General features: G+C 44.3%; 1 protein-coding gene across 1 annotated transcript; it reads left to right on the top strand.

The window, feature by feature from the left end:
- Positions 1-4,144: 4,144 nt before the first annotated feature.
- On the top strand, positions 4,145-6,037 carry LOC141617180 (transcription factor PCL1-like). The gene is made up of 2 exons (XM_074434367.1): positions 4,145-5,181; positions 5,690-6,037. Exon 1 carries the CDS (start codon positions 4,263-4,265, stop codon positions 5,136-5,138), a length of 876 nt encoding a protein of 291 aa, XP_074290468.1. The 5' UTR covers positions 4,145-4,262; the 3' UTR covers positions 5,139-5,181; positions 5,690-6,037.
- The last annotated feature ends 13,686 nt before the right edge of the window (positions 6,038-19,723 follow it).

The following is a 19,723-nucleotide window of genomic DNA, read 5'->3' as shown; positions in this document are numbered from 1 at the left end:
TGCCCCTCTTTAGCACCAAAAAAAAAAAAACATTAATCCGTCCCTAAGGGTTCCCGTATAGGACAACAAAACGGGTAGTCTACTACTATTGAATATATGGGCCTAGTTACCTCTCGTAACTAAACCTGGCGATTGCCGGGCAGGTCAGGCTGGTTCATGCTTGTTCTTGAACGGGCCTGAACTAGCCTGTGCTACTTTTTTTCTTTTAGCCTCGGGTGAATCCGGTTGGGAATGTAGTGCCGGGGCTTGCGCCTGGTTGGAGGTTGGGCGGCTAACGGGGTGGGCCAGCGTAGTATATAAATTCGACCCATGTGATTGGGCTGGGTTTCGATTTGTCTGAAGCATTCACGTGACTTAAGCCAACACACCACGTGAAAATCAGCAGCTTGTGATTGTTCCTCATTAAACCACGTCACTTAAGCCAAATTACGGCCTTTATTTGATACCATCCTTTTAAGAAATGGTCCACACCGGTGGAGCCTTAAGAAGGATTTATGTAGAACCAAATGCAGTCCGTTTTGCTTGTGACGGTCACAAGTTTGTGACCTCTTACAACTCCCTTTCACTTATCCCTTCCGTTTTTTTTTTTTTTTTTTTTAATCTCACATCACAAGCTTGTAATAGATATTGTCCGTCACAAATGAGAATTTGTGAACCAAATGTTCTGACCATCTTTTAGTTTGTTTTTGGGCCGGATTCTCCCATTATTTGTATGTCTGTATCAATAGTATTTAAGTTAATTACAGTCATAAAAGGTAATGTCGATATTGATGTGTTTTATCGAGAACTAAAAATGTTCTAGCACAAAGTCAGCACGCGTGCCTGGGTACGAAACGTGGTGTAATGATATGATGGATATAAAACATTCGAAATGTAATCTACCACCTATCGCCACGAGATTTCGAGGTATCAATTTTACGCACATAATTTGAACCTAGCGGGGGCGAAAAATTTCAACGAGGGTGAACGGGTTATGGTATAAGAGAAACTCGAAATTTTTTCGAAAATTCCAACTAAAACTTTGTGATTTTTATCCGTCAGCATGGACGAGCGCCCCTGCTAACCCCATAACTCCTACCAAAACTGTACATCACTTTTATTTCTCATCATTGGTGTGTCGTCTATAAAATACCACCACATTGGCGATGCACTTTCGTTAGTTTCGTGTGAATTTACTAAAACGCCCTTTCTATTTTACTTTGTTGCATGGACCAATGTTGCATTTTGTATGTACGTGTTAGGATATTATTGGCAGGCCGGCTAGTGGAGATGTATGCTTTCTATGCATTTACTTTTATTGTAAGATCTTAAAATATTACCACGGTCAACCCTTATCTATTTTCTTTTTTTGGGTTAATAATTACTCCGTATCTATTACATTTTTAACATATTTTGTTGGTCTTTTCCTGTGTAAATGCACAAATAGAATTATATATTTAGTTGTATCATAACTATTGTACAACCAAGGTATAAAAATTTGAAATTATATAGTATATTTTTCTGAGCTAATTCAAAATTCATGTTTTTAATGTGTAAATGGATGAACTCAATATTTTCTAATAATACTCATATTTTTTAACATAAAGTTCGAATACTTTATCACAAAGCACAGATTCTAGACCGTACAACATATACAACTGGTTTGTATAGTCCATGGATTAATGTAAATGGGGGTTGGGTGATTTATGTAGTCCGAAAACTTCCTCATTTGTTTACTTATTCTTTGTACCAAAAGTAATAGATAATTACTCCGTACATACTTTCTCTCTAGTTTTCTCTCCCCCTTCTCTCTAAAAAACAAAACCCTAAATCCTCCCCTTTGTTGCCGCCGTTCTACTCCTTCCTCCCACCGCCACCCATCAACCCCCTACCATGTCGCCAGGGATGAGGTCTCTCAAGACCTTTTTCCGGCGACCCGTCTCCTCTCTTCCGATTAACCCTCCTCCCCTTTCTTACCCACACCCGGTTCTGGATCGTACGGGTATGCCCGTTCCTCTCGGTCTGCGTGATGTATGTGGGTTATTCGGGTCTTATCGGACGAGTTTGTTGAGGTGGTGTGGCAGGGTGGTGCTTGGATCTGGCGGTGTTGTGGGTTGGTAGGGAGGCGGTGGCTTCCGTTTTTTTTCTCTTGTGTTCCGCTTTGTTTCCTTTATGTTTTTGTTTAATTTCCGCTTTCGTTTTTGTTTCGTCTCTCTTTCTGAGGGCTCTGTCCCCGTCTATCGGTGGCGTCCTTCTTTCAGTTTGAAAGCTTTCGTTTTCTGGTTCGTTTGCAGTTTTTTAATAAGTCAGCAGAAGATCAGCGTTGTTATAGATCGTTATATGGTTTTACACATTTTGCCCGATTCATGGCTACAATCAATCACGTCAGAAGAAATGGAAACTTGTCAAGGAAGATTCGGAGACCCTCTTATGGATGAAAGCCTTTTGCGGCGAATCGATGATAGAGACTTTGTTGCAGTGTTTCATTCTTTGAACAAGAATTTATTTCCTATGGTTGTAATCGATTTGTATCCGATTGAGCTTGGCATATGTTGTAGATGTCGTATGACTTTTTATTAATGATAATGATCTTTTCTCAAAAAAAAATAAAAAATAATAGATAGCTATTGATATGGACGGAGTAAGTACATACAACTAATTAGGTGTTTACTTGTGTAGTCTAGAAAATGTATTAATCTCTGTATAAGAATAAATATAAAAGAACCTCTTATTAAGATGTAATTATATATTTTTTTCGCCTCAATTACTTAGGCTCTGTTTGGTAAAACTAATCAAAAAGTAATCAAAAACTCAGAAAGATAGTTTAAAACTAAAAGCTAATCAAAACCTAAAAGGTAAATCGATAAGGTAGCTGAAAATTAAGAACTGATAAGGTAGCTGATTATATAAAAAAACGTTTGGCAAACTAAATGAAAAGGTAACTGATTTTGATGAAATGACGAAAATGGATATGATAATTATTTAATAGTATAGATTTAAGGGGTAAAAAAGAAAAATAAAACCAAATCAGGTACCTGAAATCTCAAATGCTACTCTAGGTAGCATTTCATTTCAGGTAGCTTATTTGGTTAAATAAGCTACTTGCCAAACGATTACAAAAAAATAAGATACCTAAAATTTTGGTCAAATAAGCTATTTTGACCAAATCAGGTACATGAAATGCATTGTCAAACATAGCCTTATTTGTCTTTAATTAAAATACCTCTTATAAAGAATAAAAAAAGACAAATAAATGATTGAGACAAATTGAATATATTTCTATAAATGCTTTAAAAGTTAAAACCATATCATATACGGAGGAATTGACTTACTAAATGATACTCGTAATTAAGAAAAATTCTAAAGCTCATTTGCATAGAAATCGTCTATTAAATCCGCTACTAGTCACAATAACTATCGTGTATAATTCAGTCTTGAGCTTAAGCTTGAAACATCTACTTAATTTCATACATGTTGACAATTAGAGACAGTGGTGGAGTCAGGATTTGGGGAGCGAAAAATTACCGTGGGGGTGAAGTAGTGATGCCATAACATAAACTCGAAAAAATCAAAACTTTTAACTAAAACTCGGAAGATTTTAGTTTTTCAGCGGGGGCCAGCACCCTTGCTAGCCCCATAAATCCGCCATTGGTTAATTAGAGACATGGAGATATGAATGAAATAGTACCAATAGGCAACAAGGAACTCAAACAGCCAAAAACATCTACTAACCTGACCTGAATGAGCCGGCTGAACCCGACTCAAACCCAAATCTGATCTGAAACCCCAACTAATCCGACTCTATTCAAATTTTAATCTGGTCTGAATGTTTATTATCGCATATTGACCATTATTCTTAAATAACTTGACTCAAAAATGACTCATACCAGAAATAACTTGTGGTCGAATTCTAGCAAACTCAAACAACTCGAACTAAAATTTACTCGACCCACACCCAGTTCAATTGACTCATTTATCAATTCTACAATTAGTCGTTTTTCAACCCATTTTACATTAATATAAACGTAAAAATATGTACATTAAACATATCCCTTAATCCGCTGCGGATAAGATCGCCTTAAACAAGAAATGTTTAGCTTAAAAAGGCAAAGAATCAAATTCCTTACACAAAAAATATCTACCACACACAATCCACCTAAGCAAAAGCATCATCAAAGATATTTATTAAACTTGCACTTTCCAGTCTTCCTCCTCCTTTCCATTCCAATTCAACCAACAAACCCAACTTTCTTTCTCCAAATCAAACACCAAACTATTTTTTAATGGGAAAACATAACGGCGCTTCTTTTAACGGCGACCAAAACGACGTCGTTGACACTGAAAACGAACGAGTCCACGAGTGGGAAGTAGGACTTCCTAACCTTGACGACGTAACGCCGTTATCTCACGGACTTCTTCCTTCACAACTTTTATCGGCTTTCAACATCAAACCGACACCGTTTCGCACCGCTAGCGACGTCGCCGCCGCTTCTGCCGTCACTATGTCCTCTCTCCGCCGCTCTTATTCCGACTCCGCTGCTGTCCTCGACGCTGCAGGCGTCGGCGACATCGGCGGTGGAGTGTCGCCGGGGGATGCTGACTCAGCGGCGGCGGACGCGGCGGAGGTGATGGCGGCGGAGGAGGAAGGGGAAGAGGATGGAGAAGAGAAGGCGGCGAAGCGAGCGAGGTTAGTATGGACGCCACAGCTTCACCGGAGATTCGTCGATGTGGTGGCGCACTTAGGGATAAAGAACGCGGTTCCGAAGACGATTATGCAATTGATGAATGTAGAAGGATTAACTCGAGAAAATGTTGCAAGTCATTTACAGAAATATCGACTTTATTTGAAGAGAAATCAAGTCGGTAGTTTCGATTCCGGACCGTCTAATTCATCGGCGGCGACGGTTTCGGTTTCGGTTCCGAGGATAAATTATCAGCAGCAAAGTAATCAGAATCATCATCATCATCAGCAGCAGTATAATTATTATCAGAATCAGCAGCAGCAGCATAATAATATGTATCAGTTTAGTAATGGAGTGATGCAGACAGGGAATAATAATATGTATGGTGCTTCTGGTGTTGGTGTTGTTTATCCTCATCATCATAATCAGCATCTTAATCATAATTATCCTCCTCATGTTAATTCTGGTGATAATTAAAATTGTGAAGTTTATTCGCTGCTGATTGATATTGTTGTTGAAGGTATATAATTATTGTTTAGTTTTAGCTGTTAATTTCATGTTCAGATCTCTTGCTTTTGGTACTCATTCCGTCTCAATTATTTGTTTACGTTTTTCTTACTGTCTGCGAAGAGGTGTTTTAATTAAAGATAAACAAATGATCGAGACGGAGTGACTAGTAAACTTGATTTAGAATTCTAGTTGAAAGGACTACTGGACTAGACTAGATCATTTTGCATCGTATAACGGCCTTGTAATTCCGATAAGGCCTCGTTTGTTGTGCGCTGTATTTTGAATTGTGTGATTTAAGGATTGTGATAGGAGTAAGTCTCTTGTAAGACAGTTGTAAATGTGAAACGGATCCAAAAAGAATTATTGCTAGCACTAACTAACCGTGTATATGAGTTGCTTTAAATCCGTTTCAGGCTTACATCCGTCTCAAATAAGAATTTGTATTTCGATAGAGATTTGTGCTGCAATTAATTGATTTTTTGAGAATACTGATTATATATTTCTGTGAAAATACACAGATCACAAGTGTGAACAAGTGCCTCGAAATCTTCCATCAAAGTTGAACAACAAATGCCATGAGAGAAGATATGGAGATGATTGTGATGTATTCTCAGAATTAGGGTTTAGGTCTGGTGTATTTCTTTCCCTTGTGATTGAGGAAAGAATTCTATATTATTGTACACTTAGGTTATATATCTATGAATTTGGAGACATTAATATATGTGTTTTGTCGTGTTCGTCAGTAAATGAGTATGAAGGTGATAATGGATCTTTCTTTTCAGTTATCAAGATGAAGGAACTGTTGAATGATGAACTGGAATCTCTGGTATATGGTAATAATAACTCTCTTCCTTGCATGCTTGATATATATGGCATCACATTGTTCTTGCATCTTACTTGCCCCACTGCGATATCAACGCTAAAATATCCTGTTTTCTGCTGCTTGTGGCTCTGATTTCTGTCTGCGCGATAAAAGGTATAAACTTCAGTGAGGGCTATATTGATCTTGTTGACTGTATTGCTTGGACTTCTTGTACAATGTTAATTAGATTCAGATTTGCCTAGGAAAGTTGAGCCTCTCTGTTGAAACATGGACATGGCCGAGTTTTCAGAAACCATGTTCTAATTTACCTTACCTAGAAAAATTCAAGTTGAGCCTCTTAGTCGAAACATGCAGACGTTCCTTTTTGTTTAGGGAGAAGGGGGGAGGGGTGTGACTTAAGGGAATTAGGGCATATTATACATATGAATGTAGAACAGTGCAGGAAAGGAGCTTTGCTCTAAAACAATGGGAGTTGTGTTTGATCTTCTAGTGCCAAAACTGCCATAGTTTTGGGAAAAGACTGTCCTTTGTTTATGATCTTGCATATGCTATTCCTGCAAGTTCTATTCCAGATAGAACACGGAGGCCGTGACAATCTATTGTCTCGTAGGAAAATGCCTTATAGGATAGCTTGAATCTATGTTGCTCGTACTTGGGTACACATGAAAGCCGAGCTTGGCTGTACCCAAGTGACAAATGTTAGACACGAGTATTTGACAGAAAACATAGGTCTAAATCAAAATGGAAAGGATTCGTGCAAATCTAGATGTGAGTATTTCACTACAAGCCGCAATGGACGGCATGGGATTCTGTACACATCAAGTGTTAGGTGGTTTCTTCCTACAAGCTTCTCCAATGTCTGCAACTAAATTGATATTCAAGTCTCTAGATTTTTGGGATCAATTATAAGTTAGCTCTGTTATACTCGTACCTAAATTTGTGGGTATGAATCTTGTAAAATTGTTATGTTTTTGGGTTTTGAGGTGCACATTTGAATTCACATTTTTAATTATTTGGAGAACTTAAATTTGTGTTGTTAACACAAGGGTAAGACTGCGTACATGCGACACCTCTTACTCCGCACTTGGTGAAAGCTATTAGCACTGAGGTAATGTTATTCTTATCCTATGAGACTGTACTACTGGTTTATGTCCACCAGTTGAGCATCTCCTCAGCCATTACTGTCATCACATACTTGTTTTAGAGGAAGAATCAAGTCTGTACATTTTCTGTTCGTTCATCAGGAAAAAGTTGCAAGTTGCACCTTTGAATGACAGCAAAACTTATGCATACCATACATCAACATTCAAAATAGATATTTCAAACGCACACTTATGTATTCTTGACCACAAATGTTGTACTCTTGTTTCCATGAGATTCTTGCCCACTTTCCAATTATCTAGCCTTCATTATACGGCCCTTTTCTTTTGGACTTAATTTTAACTTATTTTAGTTCAGTTTAACTCTATTCAGTTCAGTTTAGCTTAATTAAATTCAGTTTAGTTTAAACTGTTTCAGTCCAAAAGAACAAGGCCTAAATCTTCAATAAATGAGACGGAGTAAGATATGATTGAGTTTTAAACTATTCATTTAATTTTTTTTGTTAAAATGATTTTTTCACAGGAAATCAAAACTTGATAACTTGGAGATTCCAATTTTGAATCTAAAAGCCCCTTAATTCTCACATTTTGAATTTTAATATTTATATCGACTATCAACTTAAATTTTTGTTTGATTTGATTTTTTTCAGCGAATCGATCCAATACTCCAATGCCGTCTATGTTCGCTTGTAAAGTTGTAATGGTGTGGTGCAGCACTTTGCATACACTTTACGTTAAATATATTTTAATGGCTACAATATTATATTTGTTGTGAACCTAAAACACCACCCTCATTCGCCAAATGCTCGATGTGAAAGGGCCACCATATCTCCTTTCTTAATTTATATATTATCCTCAAATTGCGAGTACATAATTCATTCTAATTGTATGCGTTGGATTCACATTATTATAATATTCCATCCATACCAGACTAATGGTAACACTTATCTAATATGGCCGTATCGCATCAATGGTAACCTTCTTTATTTGGCCCACAACATTACGAAGTTATCCTTATATTTTTTGATATTTACACAAAATGTCATTACATACCCCACCCATCAACCACACTTAAACTCACAATTACATACCCCACCTATTTTTTTCCCACTTTACCCCTGCTTTTAACCCCTTTTCTTAAAAACTTCATTTTTTACCATGTTACCATTGGTCTGGTATGTAGGGAGTAGAAGCAAAAGATGACCAGGACTTATTATAAATTTATAATTGACTATACGTCGGTAAGCAAGCTTGTAGAGAATGAAATAATATATACAGCTGTTGCGTTAAATTGTTTATTACTCATTTGAAAATTAAAGAAAATGGAACTTTTCAAGGCATACAGTGAAACAGCTCATGTATTATTATAGGTTGGGTAAATGGCTTTTTGGGGTTATGAAAGGGAAGGCTCCAAAGGATGAGGAGGGTTGTGTAAATCAATGTCTTAATTATGTATCTAAACCTTTGTTTATTCTTGCTATTTGTCTAATCGTCTCTAGTTTAGTTTAGTTTATTACCGCCACCTTCAATCTTCATAGTTCACTTTGCACTCCTCTTCCTCTTCCGATAAAAGATATGAATAGCTTGACTACGATCCTTATTAAGTCGTCTTCCCATGTGTATAGAGGTAGACCTGACCATAAATCAGGGTCGGTCGGGCCTAACACATCTGACTTAAGGTCAACCCATGAAAAAAGGTCGGCGGGCCGAGTTGACTCAAGTTGACCCTGGACCAACTCACGGCCCACGGGGCATGGCTGAGTCGGCCTGGACCAAGACTATATTTTTATTGTTTTTTAATGGCTCAACTAGGAAAGCGGGCACGCAAGCCTATAAAAGTTGGTCCATGAGTCGGGCTAGTGTTGCCCGCCCAAATGGCACCTAGGTACATGGCATTATTCCACATCGGTGAAAGTAGGAGTGATGGACTAATTTATACTCCGTAAGTCAGTGAGCTATTACTTCTACATGGACTTTTTTTTTTTTAACCTTGCTCAACTAATAACTAACCGTTCGCTCTCGATTTTGTAGGTGGGTTTGGGTCTTAACATTAGGGTTCTCAAACTAGTCCCACACCTCAAAATACTTCATTAACCAGAAATTCGAAACACAAACTCAACCCAACTTGACCGAAACTTGAATCTAAACATATGCGAGACAACCTCTAAACCCGAGTGTTTCCAATAACCCAACCCAGCCATCACCCGAGCCGAAAAAACCCGAAATGATCCAGATCACAATTGACCCGACAGACAATTAACAATCAATAGCTTTTGATTCAGTTCAATCCATACATTATCATTCTCCTTATCTTACCAAAATCACCAAAAAATCCCAAAAATTTCTCAACTTTCTCCATTAAATGAACTAAATTTAACCCAAAAAAAATTCCAATAATTGTGCAACAACATTGCAAAACAACCCAATTCATAATTCAATCTAACCCAACAAAAAAATTATACCCAATTAATCTCCTTCATCTTCAAACTCAATTTCTTTCAACTACATATATACCATTAATTAAATGTTGTTGATGGGGCATATTCTGCACCCGCTGACCGAGTCAACACATTGAGCAAGGTCAAAGCTAAAAGACAGCAAGTCAACATATTTAACAGCCTAACCGACAAAGCCTGTCGGCCTGTCACTTGGGTCTCGGTCTCGGCAACTAGCCGGCCGAGAGGCATATCTCACGACTACATCCACATCCGGTCCCCTCGATGGAGTCAACCAGGCCTGCCGGCCCGGCATGGGTCCCTCGGCCGAGGGTAAGATAGTCTTTCCACCTGCTAGCCACTTGGCCACTTGGCCACTACGCGACAAAAGGTGAAAGTCTATAAATACTCCACTTCTCTCATTGAGAAAAGGATCCGAAAATCATCTTAATCTGGTATAAAACTCTCTTATCTCTCTACAATATACTTTACCAAGTTAACACACAACTTATCTCTTTAAGTTTACTGACTTGAGCGTCGGAGTGAGTACGCTCGGTACCAAGCCGAGCCCTCAGTTTGTTCATCTTTACAGGAGAGAGCGAAAGGAAGAGACAAGCAACGACGTCATTCTACAAGCTTAAGTGGTCATAATCCTGCTCCGGAATTACACCCGGAACAATTGGCGCCGTCTGTGGGAATAGATACTAAAAGCTAGTCACCTCCCTTACAAAAAAAAAAACCAAAACAAAACCATTCAACGAGCTAAGAAGATGTCAAAGCAACAAGAAACTATGAGTGAAGGAACTACATTCTTCCAGGATGACACGTTCCGTAATTCTGAGATTGGGCAGTCCTCCACCGGCCAAGTCACTGAGCCGGTGTACGGGATGCCAAAAGAGCCAGAAACATCGCTGCCTACCGCCCAAGTCACTGTCATGGGACATGTGGTCGATGCAGCCAAACTAAAGCTATTCCTGGACCTGATGGGTAGTACGCCGATCACCCCCATCACGACGACGGTGACGGCAGCGCATCCACAGGTGACCAGGGCCCACAAGGTGACTCCGAACAACTTGTCCGGAGCGATACAAGGAGCTGGGCATGCTAGGACGCCGCCAGAGCCCGTGGTGCCAGTGGCCGACCTAAGTCCTTCCCCCACTCGCGGGAGGACAGCGTCGCCGCGGCAACAACAAGGCCACCCCCGAAGGGATTAAAGAAGTCCGACTCATCAAAATCGGACAACAAGAAGCCCTTCCCGCCAGAGGGAGAGAAGTCGGACTAAGGTTGCGAGGAGCCGATCGCTGCGTGTCATTCGACACGTGGTCAGACAGCCCCTCAGTGCCTATGTCCTCGAAGTCCCTGTGCCGACTAAACTGAAGCTTCCGCCCCTATCATACAAAGGGGATAGCGACCCAACCGACCATGCCGAGGCTTTCGAGTCGTACATGCCTCGGTATGGGAGCAAACTGATGAGGTGTGGTGCCGAGTCTTCCCAACGACCCTGCATGGGATGGCTCAGAGTTGGTACAAGGGGCTACCTAATGGCTCGGTATACTGTTATGCCGACCTGAGAGACAATTTCCTAGCCCAGTATGCTTGCAACAAGAGAAGGGCCGAGAAACATCAGACCTCCTGACTATCCGACAGGGGGAAGACGAGTCCCTCCAAAGCTACGTGAAAAGGTTCGACGCTAAGGTTCAGCAGATCCGAGAGCTGAACACTGAACTGGCGGCCTTCGCGCTGATGAAAGGCCTCCCGAAAGGCGAGTTCAAAAACGAGCTGATCAAGTGCCAAGACCTCAACCTAGATTCCGCCAGAAAGATGGCCGACCGAGCCGTAAAGGTGGAGGACTATCACAAAACCTAGGTAGGCCACAGTGAAGCTGGGCACCCAGAGAGGAAGAGCCGCCGGGACAACGTAGATAAAGGACGCCGTGACGGGAATAGGTCACGGCCTGAGAGATTTAATAGAAACAGCACTCGGCGGGTGCCGGGGAGTTCGGGATCATACACCCGGAAGCGATACAAGAGTCTCACCTCCCCGGTCAAATCTCCACCGAGGTCTTTACCCTAAGCAAGAATGAAGGGCGAGAAGTGGGCAAGGCCCCCAAGGCGAGGGGGACGGCGACACAAGCCGCTTTTGCGAGTACCACGGCCACACCGGCCATAAGACCGACAACCGCTTGTCGATCGAGGAACGCCATCGAAGAGCCGATCCGAAAGGGGGCCCTCAGCAAGTATGTAGCTGGAGGCCCAGAAACAAGCTCCGACGGGGCGAATAGAAAATCAGTATTCCAAAGGATGGGAGTGATCCAGGTTGTCATCGGGGGAAACGAGAACGGTGGGTCAGCTAATGGCACCTAAATGAGTTGTACCAAACCATCAACTTTGTGCCCAAAACAGCGATCCCCGCTTCCACCATCCCCGATATAAATATCGGAAAGAAGGACTACGAAGGAGTCGTTGCCCCGCACAGCGACCCGCTTGTAGTCCACCTGGATATAGCCAACCACTTAGTCAAAAGGTGCCTGATTGACACAGGCGCTGTAATACTACGGTTTTATGAGTCTTTGGGTACTCTATCGAGTAGGCATTACTCTGTCGAGTAAGGGTAAGTTGCGTTTTAAAATAGTTTCTGACCTGTTGGGTACTCGATCGAGTAACTAGATACTCGATCGAGTAAGGGGGCACTCGATCGAGTACCTTAGCTACTCGATCGAGTAGCCGGTTTTACGGGGAGTTTTCTCGGGTTTTGTTAATTATGCGATTAAGGTATTTAAGCTTTGTCGTCATTATTCTAAATCACTTTTGCAAAACCTAAATTACTGTTTAAGAGAGAAAGCAAGCAAGTTCTTCATCCTAATCGCATTATTAGCAATACCCGGAGTTTGGAAGGTCAGTTCTTAGCGTTGATTATACCGTTGAGTTCCTTGCGTCGAGGGTAAGATCTATGTACCCTTTTTATTGTCTTTCCTTTGATTTGGTTAAACCCTGATTTAGAGATTTGGAGGTTTTATGTGTAGTATGTGATTTGGTAGCCTTTATGTGTTGTATGATAGGAGGAGGGTTCATAGAAGAAGCTTTTTGATTCAGCAGTAGAGACCGTCTGATTGTTGTGCTTTCCAGGTAGGATTTCCTACTCAGTATTAGTCCCATAATGGGATATTGGTTGATGTATTGTGTTTGGTTGTTTGATATAGTAATTGTATTGTGATTGTGGTTGTGATCGTTGTTGATGGTTCGCGAGGCGTGGCCTCGGCTGAGTGGGGTCACTTGCGGGAGTGGCTTCACGCCCTAGTTTCGCCTTTTGTGGAACCCGCCACAGAAGGGATGTGCACATTAATGGACAGGGTTATCGCTCATTATGAGGAGTGGGGATTTGGTGGGTACGGATGCGGTCCCCCACTGGCAGGACTGGTCCAGTGGACAGTCAGTGATTGAGATTATTGGAATTGGTGTGTGTGTGTGTGTGACGGTTAAGCTGTCTGTTTATCTTATTGTTGATATATTGAGTTGTGTGATTAGTACTGACCCCGTTTAAATGTTTTAAAAACAGTGGTGATCCATTCGGGGTGGTGAGCAATTATTGAGCAGGTATGATATGACGCGTATGGGATAGCTGGGATGAGTTATCACGTGGCAGTTAGAAGTCTTCCGCTGTGTCTGACGGTGTTTTGTAGCTTTGATACTTTTAGCAGTAGACCGTCTGAGAATATTGTATTTCTTTTTATCAGTTTGGAATTGCTATGTAATCACTTTAAACTTTATTTACTTTTAAAGTTGTTTCGTTATTGTCTTATGAATATCATGCCTCGGGTAACCGAGATGGTGGCATCCTTATACCTGAGTGGTCTGGGTAAGGCACTTGGAGTATGGGGGTGTTACAGGCGCCTACACGAACATCATGTTCAGGGAGTGCTTTCTCAATCTCGGTCTGAAGATTGGAGACCTGAGCCCCTGCACTAACCCGCTATGCAGCTTCTCTGGGGCCGGCCTGGTACCCCTGGGGTCAATAAGATTGCCGGTAATGTTCGGCCAAGCGGACGCGGCTAAAAATGTTTTATCTGAGTTCGTGGTTATCGATGGTTCATATGCCTACAATGTCCTCATAGGCCGGGTCACTTTGAGCGAGGCCGATGCTGTGATGTCCATCCGGGCCCAGACATTAATGTACGTCTCGGACCGGGGGGAAGCACAAAAGCTCGTCTCAAAGGAGGAAAGAGATGAAATTGTCAATATCCAAGTATCTGTTAGGGGGTGCAACATGCGATCCCTCAAAGTGGCGAAGAAATCGGAGAAGGGGAAGAGCCCATCCTTATAGCAGGAGGGCGAATCGATGGATACTAATGTCGGCATGGTCGAAGGAGCCGAGACCGAGGAAGTGGAAATTGACCCAGAGCGCATCGTAACTATCGGTGCCGACACGAGCCAAAATTCGAGCCGATCTCCTAGACCTGCGAGGAAGAACAAAGATGTCTTCGCATACTCGGCGGCCGAGATGTCGTCGCGTGAGCGGGAGGTGATCGTTCACAAGCTGAACGTACTCTCCACCGCTCGCCCTGTCAAGCAGAAGATGATGAACTCCTCGGCCGAGAAGGATGAGGCCATCAAAGCCGAAGTAAACAAATTATTAGAAGCGGGCTTTATCATGCCTTGTACTTACCCTGAGTGGCTAGCAAATGTTTTAATGGTGAGGAAGTCATCAGGGGCGTGGAGGATGTGTGTTGATTTTACCAATCTTAATAAAGCGTGCCCTAAAGATTGTTATCCCTTACCTCGAATAGATAGTTTAATTGACGCCACGGCAGGCTACACTATGCTAAGCCTGCTAGACACCTTCTCAGGGTATCATCAGGTATTCATGGCCGAAGAAGACATGCCTAAGTGCGCATTCATCACCGGTAACGGTACATACATGTATAAAATGATGCCGTTCGGTTTGAAGAACGCTGGCGCAACTTACACTAGGTTGGTGGACAAAGTGTTTCAAGATCAAAAAGGGCGAAACATCGAGGCTTACGTCGACGATGCTATTGTAAAAAGCAAGTCTGACAGCGAGCACTTGGCCGATTTGAGCGAAACATTTTGTTCACTAAGGAAATATAAGATGAAGCCTAACCCAATGAAATGCAACTTCGTGTCCGGGCCGGCAAGTTCCTCGGCGTGCTTGTCAGCGCCAGGGGAATTGATGCCAATCCAGAGAAAGTCCAAGCAATACTAGACCTACCGGAGCCAAGAAATCGAAAAGAGGTTATGATGCTGACCGGAAGGATGGCGGCTCTCGCCCATTTCATCTCTCGGTCGGCCGACAAGAGCACTCCGTTCTTTAAAGTGCTAAGAGGGAATAAAAACTTTAGCTGGGGGGAGGAACAGAGCACGGCTTTCAAGCAACTGAAAGCCCACCTTCTGACACTACCGACCCTGTCCAGGCCGACACTGGGGGAGACGCTATATCTATACGTAGCAGTTACCTCGGCCACGGTCAGTGTCGTAATCGTCAAGGAAGAAAATAAGCAGCAACACCAAATTTACTTTATCAGCCATACACTGCTGGCCGGCGAAAGAAATTACCCACTGATCGAAAAAGCAGCCTTCGCCGTCGTCGTTGCCGCAAGGAAGCTAAAACCCTACTTCGACGCACATCCCGTGACGGTCTTAACCGACCAACCATTGGAGAAAGCATTGGAAAAATTCGAAAAATCCGGCAGCCTTATCAAATGGGCGGTGGAGCTCTCCGGCTTTGGCATTCAGTACAAGCCGAGGCCCTCGATAAAGGGGCAATCGCTTGCAGACTTCCTGGCTGAGTGCACATATCAAGAAGAATCACATCCCGGCGTGTGGGAAGTGTATACCGACGGGTCCTCCACGGCGAACGGCTCGGAGCGGCATCCTTATCATCGGCCCTAACGGAGACGAGTTTGAGTACGCCTTGAAGTTTACCTTCTCGGCCTCAAATAACGAATCCGAATATGAGGCGGTGATAACTGGAGTCGAGTTAGCTAGAGCTGCCGGGGCGGAGCATATTGTGTTGAAAACAGACTCGCTCCTGGTGACTAATCAAATTAGAGGAGAGTATGAGACTCGAGACGATGGGATGGTGAGGTATCTGGAAAGGGTAAAAGCTGACACCTCAAAATTGAAATCTTTCCAAATACAGTGCATCCCCAGGTCTGAGAACAACCGAGCCGACGCTCTCTCAAAACTTGCCAGTTCAAGCATCAAGAATGTCAGTCGAACCGTGCTAGTGGATATCGGAAATGCTAAAAGCATCACTGAGACCGTCGGCATGGTGGGCGACAGCGAAGCCGAGACGACGTGGATGACTCCGATAATGAAATACAAGCTGACAAAAGAGTTGCCGAGGACCGACAATCTGTCTCAGAAGATAAGAAGGATCGCCACAAGATACTTGGTGTTCGAAGGAGAATTGTACAGAAGGTCCGTAATAAGACCACTCCTGAAATGTGTCGGCCCAGCCGACGCGGAGCTCATACTGACAGAGATTCACGAAGATATCTGTGGACATCATATGGGGGCGAGAACGCTAGCCCACAAAGCTCTTCGAGCCGGCTACTTCTGGCCTACCATGCTGAAAGATTCCAGGGCCAAAACCAAGAAGTGCAAGAATTGTCAGATGCATGCTCCGGTAATACATGCGCCTTCCCGAGACCTGCAACCAGTACTTAGTCCCCTACCATTTGCACAGTGGGGGATGGATTTATTAGGACCATTTCCGACGGCCTCCGGAGGAAAGAAGTACCTGATTGTCGCCGTTGACTACTTCACCAAATGGGTCGAGGCTGTCGCGATACCTGCCAAGACCACGGCGGCCGTAAGAAAGGTGATTTGGGAGAACGTCATAACTCGTTTTGGGTTACCTCAAGTCATTGTATTTGACCACGGCCGAGAGTTTTGGAGCGACATGATAATGAATTGGTTGGAAGAGCTCGGTATCAAATTTGCATACTCCTCCGTCTGCCACCCTCAGAGCAACGGGCAGGCGGAGGCAGCTAATAAAACAATACTGAACGGGTTGAAAAAGAAGGTTGAAGATCTAAAGGGAAGATGGGCTGATGAACTACCGGCGTCCCCGTGGTCCCTTCGAACCACGGAGAAAGAAGCAACAAGGTACATCCATTCCACCTAGTCTATGGGTCCGAGGCCGTCCTGCCAATTGAAGCAGCGGTGCCGACATTCAGAACGCAAACTTTTGACCCAGTCGAAAATGAGGAAAGCCTGAGAGCCTCCCTAGACCTGGTCGAAGAAAGTCGAGACACGGCACGGCTCAACTTGACAGTATATCAAAACCGAATGAGAAGAGCATACAACCGTAGGGTCCACAAAAGGGACTTAAGAGTAGGAGATCTAGTCCTGAGAAAGTCGGCCGCGACCAACAAAGGAAACATCCATGGTAAAATGACGGCCAACTGGGAAGGACCCTACATGGTGGTTGAAGAAATGAGGCGGGGAACATACCGGCTGACAGACATGGAGGGTGTGCCTCTAATGAGCCACTGGAACACAGACAACCTAAGGAAATATTTCATATAGCGGCGGAGGTGTCCGAGACCGTTGTGGGCACCCCAACGCGTGATTATATCTTATGAAGAGTGATCCAAGTTTTCCATCGAAATGCTTGTCCCCTCCGTAGTCGTACCAAAGTAGACGCCACGGCCAAAGCCGGGCAGTCACTACAAATACAGTTGATACTCGCGAAAGCGACCAACATGCTTAGTAGACGCCAGCCGGGCAGTCACTACAAATGCAGTTACTACTCGCGAAAGCGACCAACATGCTTAAGAACGTATAAGTACAGTTGAGAAACGCAAATCGATCGCCTCGCCAATCCGGAGTGGCGAGGAAGCGATCAATATGTCTATAGATACGAACGCTGTCGAGCCGTAACCTCGATTGCCTCGGCCAAAGCCGGGAGTGACAAGGAAACGACCGATACGCTAACATGTTCACAACAGCAGTTGGGAAGCGCAAATCTGACCGCCTCGGCTAAGACCGGGAGTGGAGGAGGAAGCGACCGACATGCCAACATGTTTAAAAACGTTTAAGTACAGTTAAGATACGCAATCTAACTGCCTCGGCCAAGCCGAAGGTGAAACGAAAAAGCGCTCAATATGTTTAAAAACGTAAGAAGACAACTTAATGAAGGATGAGATCAAAAGCCTCGGCCAAGCCGAAGGCAAATAAACAAACTTTATTAAAAAATGTTTACAAGTGAGGCAAAACAAAGTCGACGGCCGTCCCCATAGAGATAGCCTAAACACAACCTACCAAAGTTTAACAAAAAAAGAAGGTACAACAAAAGGTTACAAACATTAAGACTTGAAGCGCCAAAAGGATGGTAGGGAGGAAAGGCTCAATAGTTGGCCCCCGAACAGCTGAAGCTGTCCGAAGGGCCTGGTGAATCTGGTGACGACCGCCCGTCTCCCTATGCTTGTTGCTGCTCGCCACCGGCAGCAGTAGCAGCATCACCAACGGTGGGCGGCCCAGAGGAAAGCTTGGCAGCTTCACTTGCCTTTGCCCTCTCAGCCTCCTCTCTGGCCTCCTTCACCTTAGCATCCCGGGCCGCCTTCTCCGCAGCCTCCTGAGCGGCCTTCGCCGCCTTCGCCTCGTCCGCGGCCTTGGCCTCCGCAGAAGTCGCCTTCTCATCCAGAAGCCGGTCAAAATCTTGCCACGGGAAGGTGCCTTCAGGAAGGAGCTCTTTAATCGCATCCCTGGTAGCATCTTTAGCTTGGTCCCGGTACCGGGCACACATGTCAGGGATGATGACGGTTTTCAGCGTCGCAATATCCTTCTCCCTCTGAGCAAGGATAGCCTTTGTGCCCTTGTGCTCCTTCGCCTCGGCCGAATGCAGGGACTTTCATCTTTCCCTCTACTCAACCATGGTCTGATAGCCGCCCTCAAATTTGTTTCTCTCCTCCCGCAGCTTAGCAGCATCAGCCAACGCAGCCTCAACCTTGTCTCTCTCAGCCAGGACCACCTTCTCGGCCTCCTCCTTAAGCTTTCGCTCAGCAAGGAAGTCTTTCATGGTGGCCAGGAACTCCCTCTTCGTCCTCTCGGCCTCCTTCTTAGCAGCGGCAAGCTCGAGCCAAAGCCGTTCAAGCATAGGGGCAGTTTGAGCCATGAGCTTTTCTTGCTCGACGAGATGAGTGCGCCGCTAGTTCACCCACTTCACCGGCCTCTTGGCCAACCTTATGCCTTCCGCCCGAGCCGAACGGGGAAACCTTCTGGGATGAGGAGTCGGCGGTGACATTTTTATCGCCCGTCCGCACAGTCGCTTCTCCAATCGCTGTTCGGTGAGAACGACAAATGGCGACGGCCGATCTATAAAAACCCGGACAAAGCATCCATGTCAACATTCATTGACATATCGAAAGCTCGTTATCGAACGCCTAAAGAACTCGCTAAATCCGAGCCATGGGTTAGATCCGTACCGTCTTAGCCTTCTTGGGCGGGCCGGCCGACCCCTTTTCTTTCCCTCGCCTCGGAACGAAGAAAGACGGCGGGCGTTGCTTCCTTATTCTTATTTGAAGTAGGAGGACCCTCCAGAACGGTGACGTCCTCGTCAACATTGACGACCACCTGATCCTTTTGGACTACGGGGATTGGAGATTGAGTGGGAGTTGACGTCGTAGCCGCCGTAGACGTTGTTTTTGGTCTCCGGCGCGGCACGTTACCGCCAATCACCGCTTGAGTCGCCGCCACATCCATTGCCTTCATCGCCTGCTCCATAAACTCGTGTGGGGCCGGTCTGCGATCACGTGGCGCGGCCTTAGGATGCAGCTCAACAACTCTCCCGTCCCGATCAAGTTCCAACTTGTTTAGAATGGAGACGGAGAGATCCCGGCCAAATCGATCTGCAAGAAACAAAGTCAACAGTTAAGCAAAAGAAGTAAACTAAGGCTCAAATACAGAAGTATAAAAAGCAAAGGTGGGCCTCACACCGACCCCACTCACCCTGGCCGAGGGCCGGTATGAGGCCGACGTGACAAAGCGGCTCGTCTTGAAGGACGATCTGCGTCGGAGGCATCCATCCCTTCGGCGTGCCATCCCTCTCAACCTCGAACAGGCTCATTGCCCGCACTTCGTCGTCCTTAAGATAGACCTTCTTGGCGTCCATCTTAATCTTATTCCGGGAGACATATCTATCATGCTCCCCCTGACTCTCACACCGCAAATT

This window comes from Silene latifolia, chromosome 1 (genome assembly GCF_048544455.1).
Source record: "Silene latifolia isolate original U9 population chromosome 1, ASM4854445v1, whole genome shotgun sequence".
Lineage (NCBI taxonomy): Eukaryota > Viridiplantae > Streptophyta > Magnoliopsida > Caryophyllales > Caryophyllaceae > Silene > Silene latifolia.
Note: the sequence above shows the minus strand (reverse complement) of the source record. Positions and strands in the feature narration are given on the sequence as shown.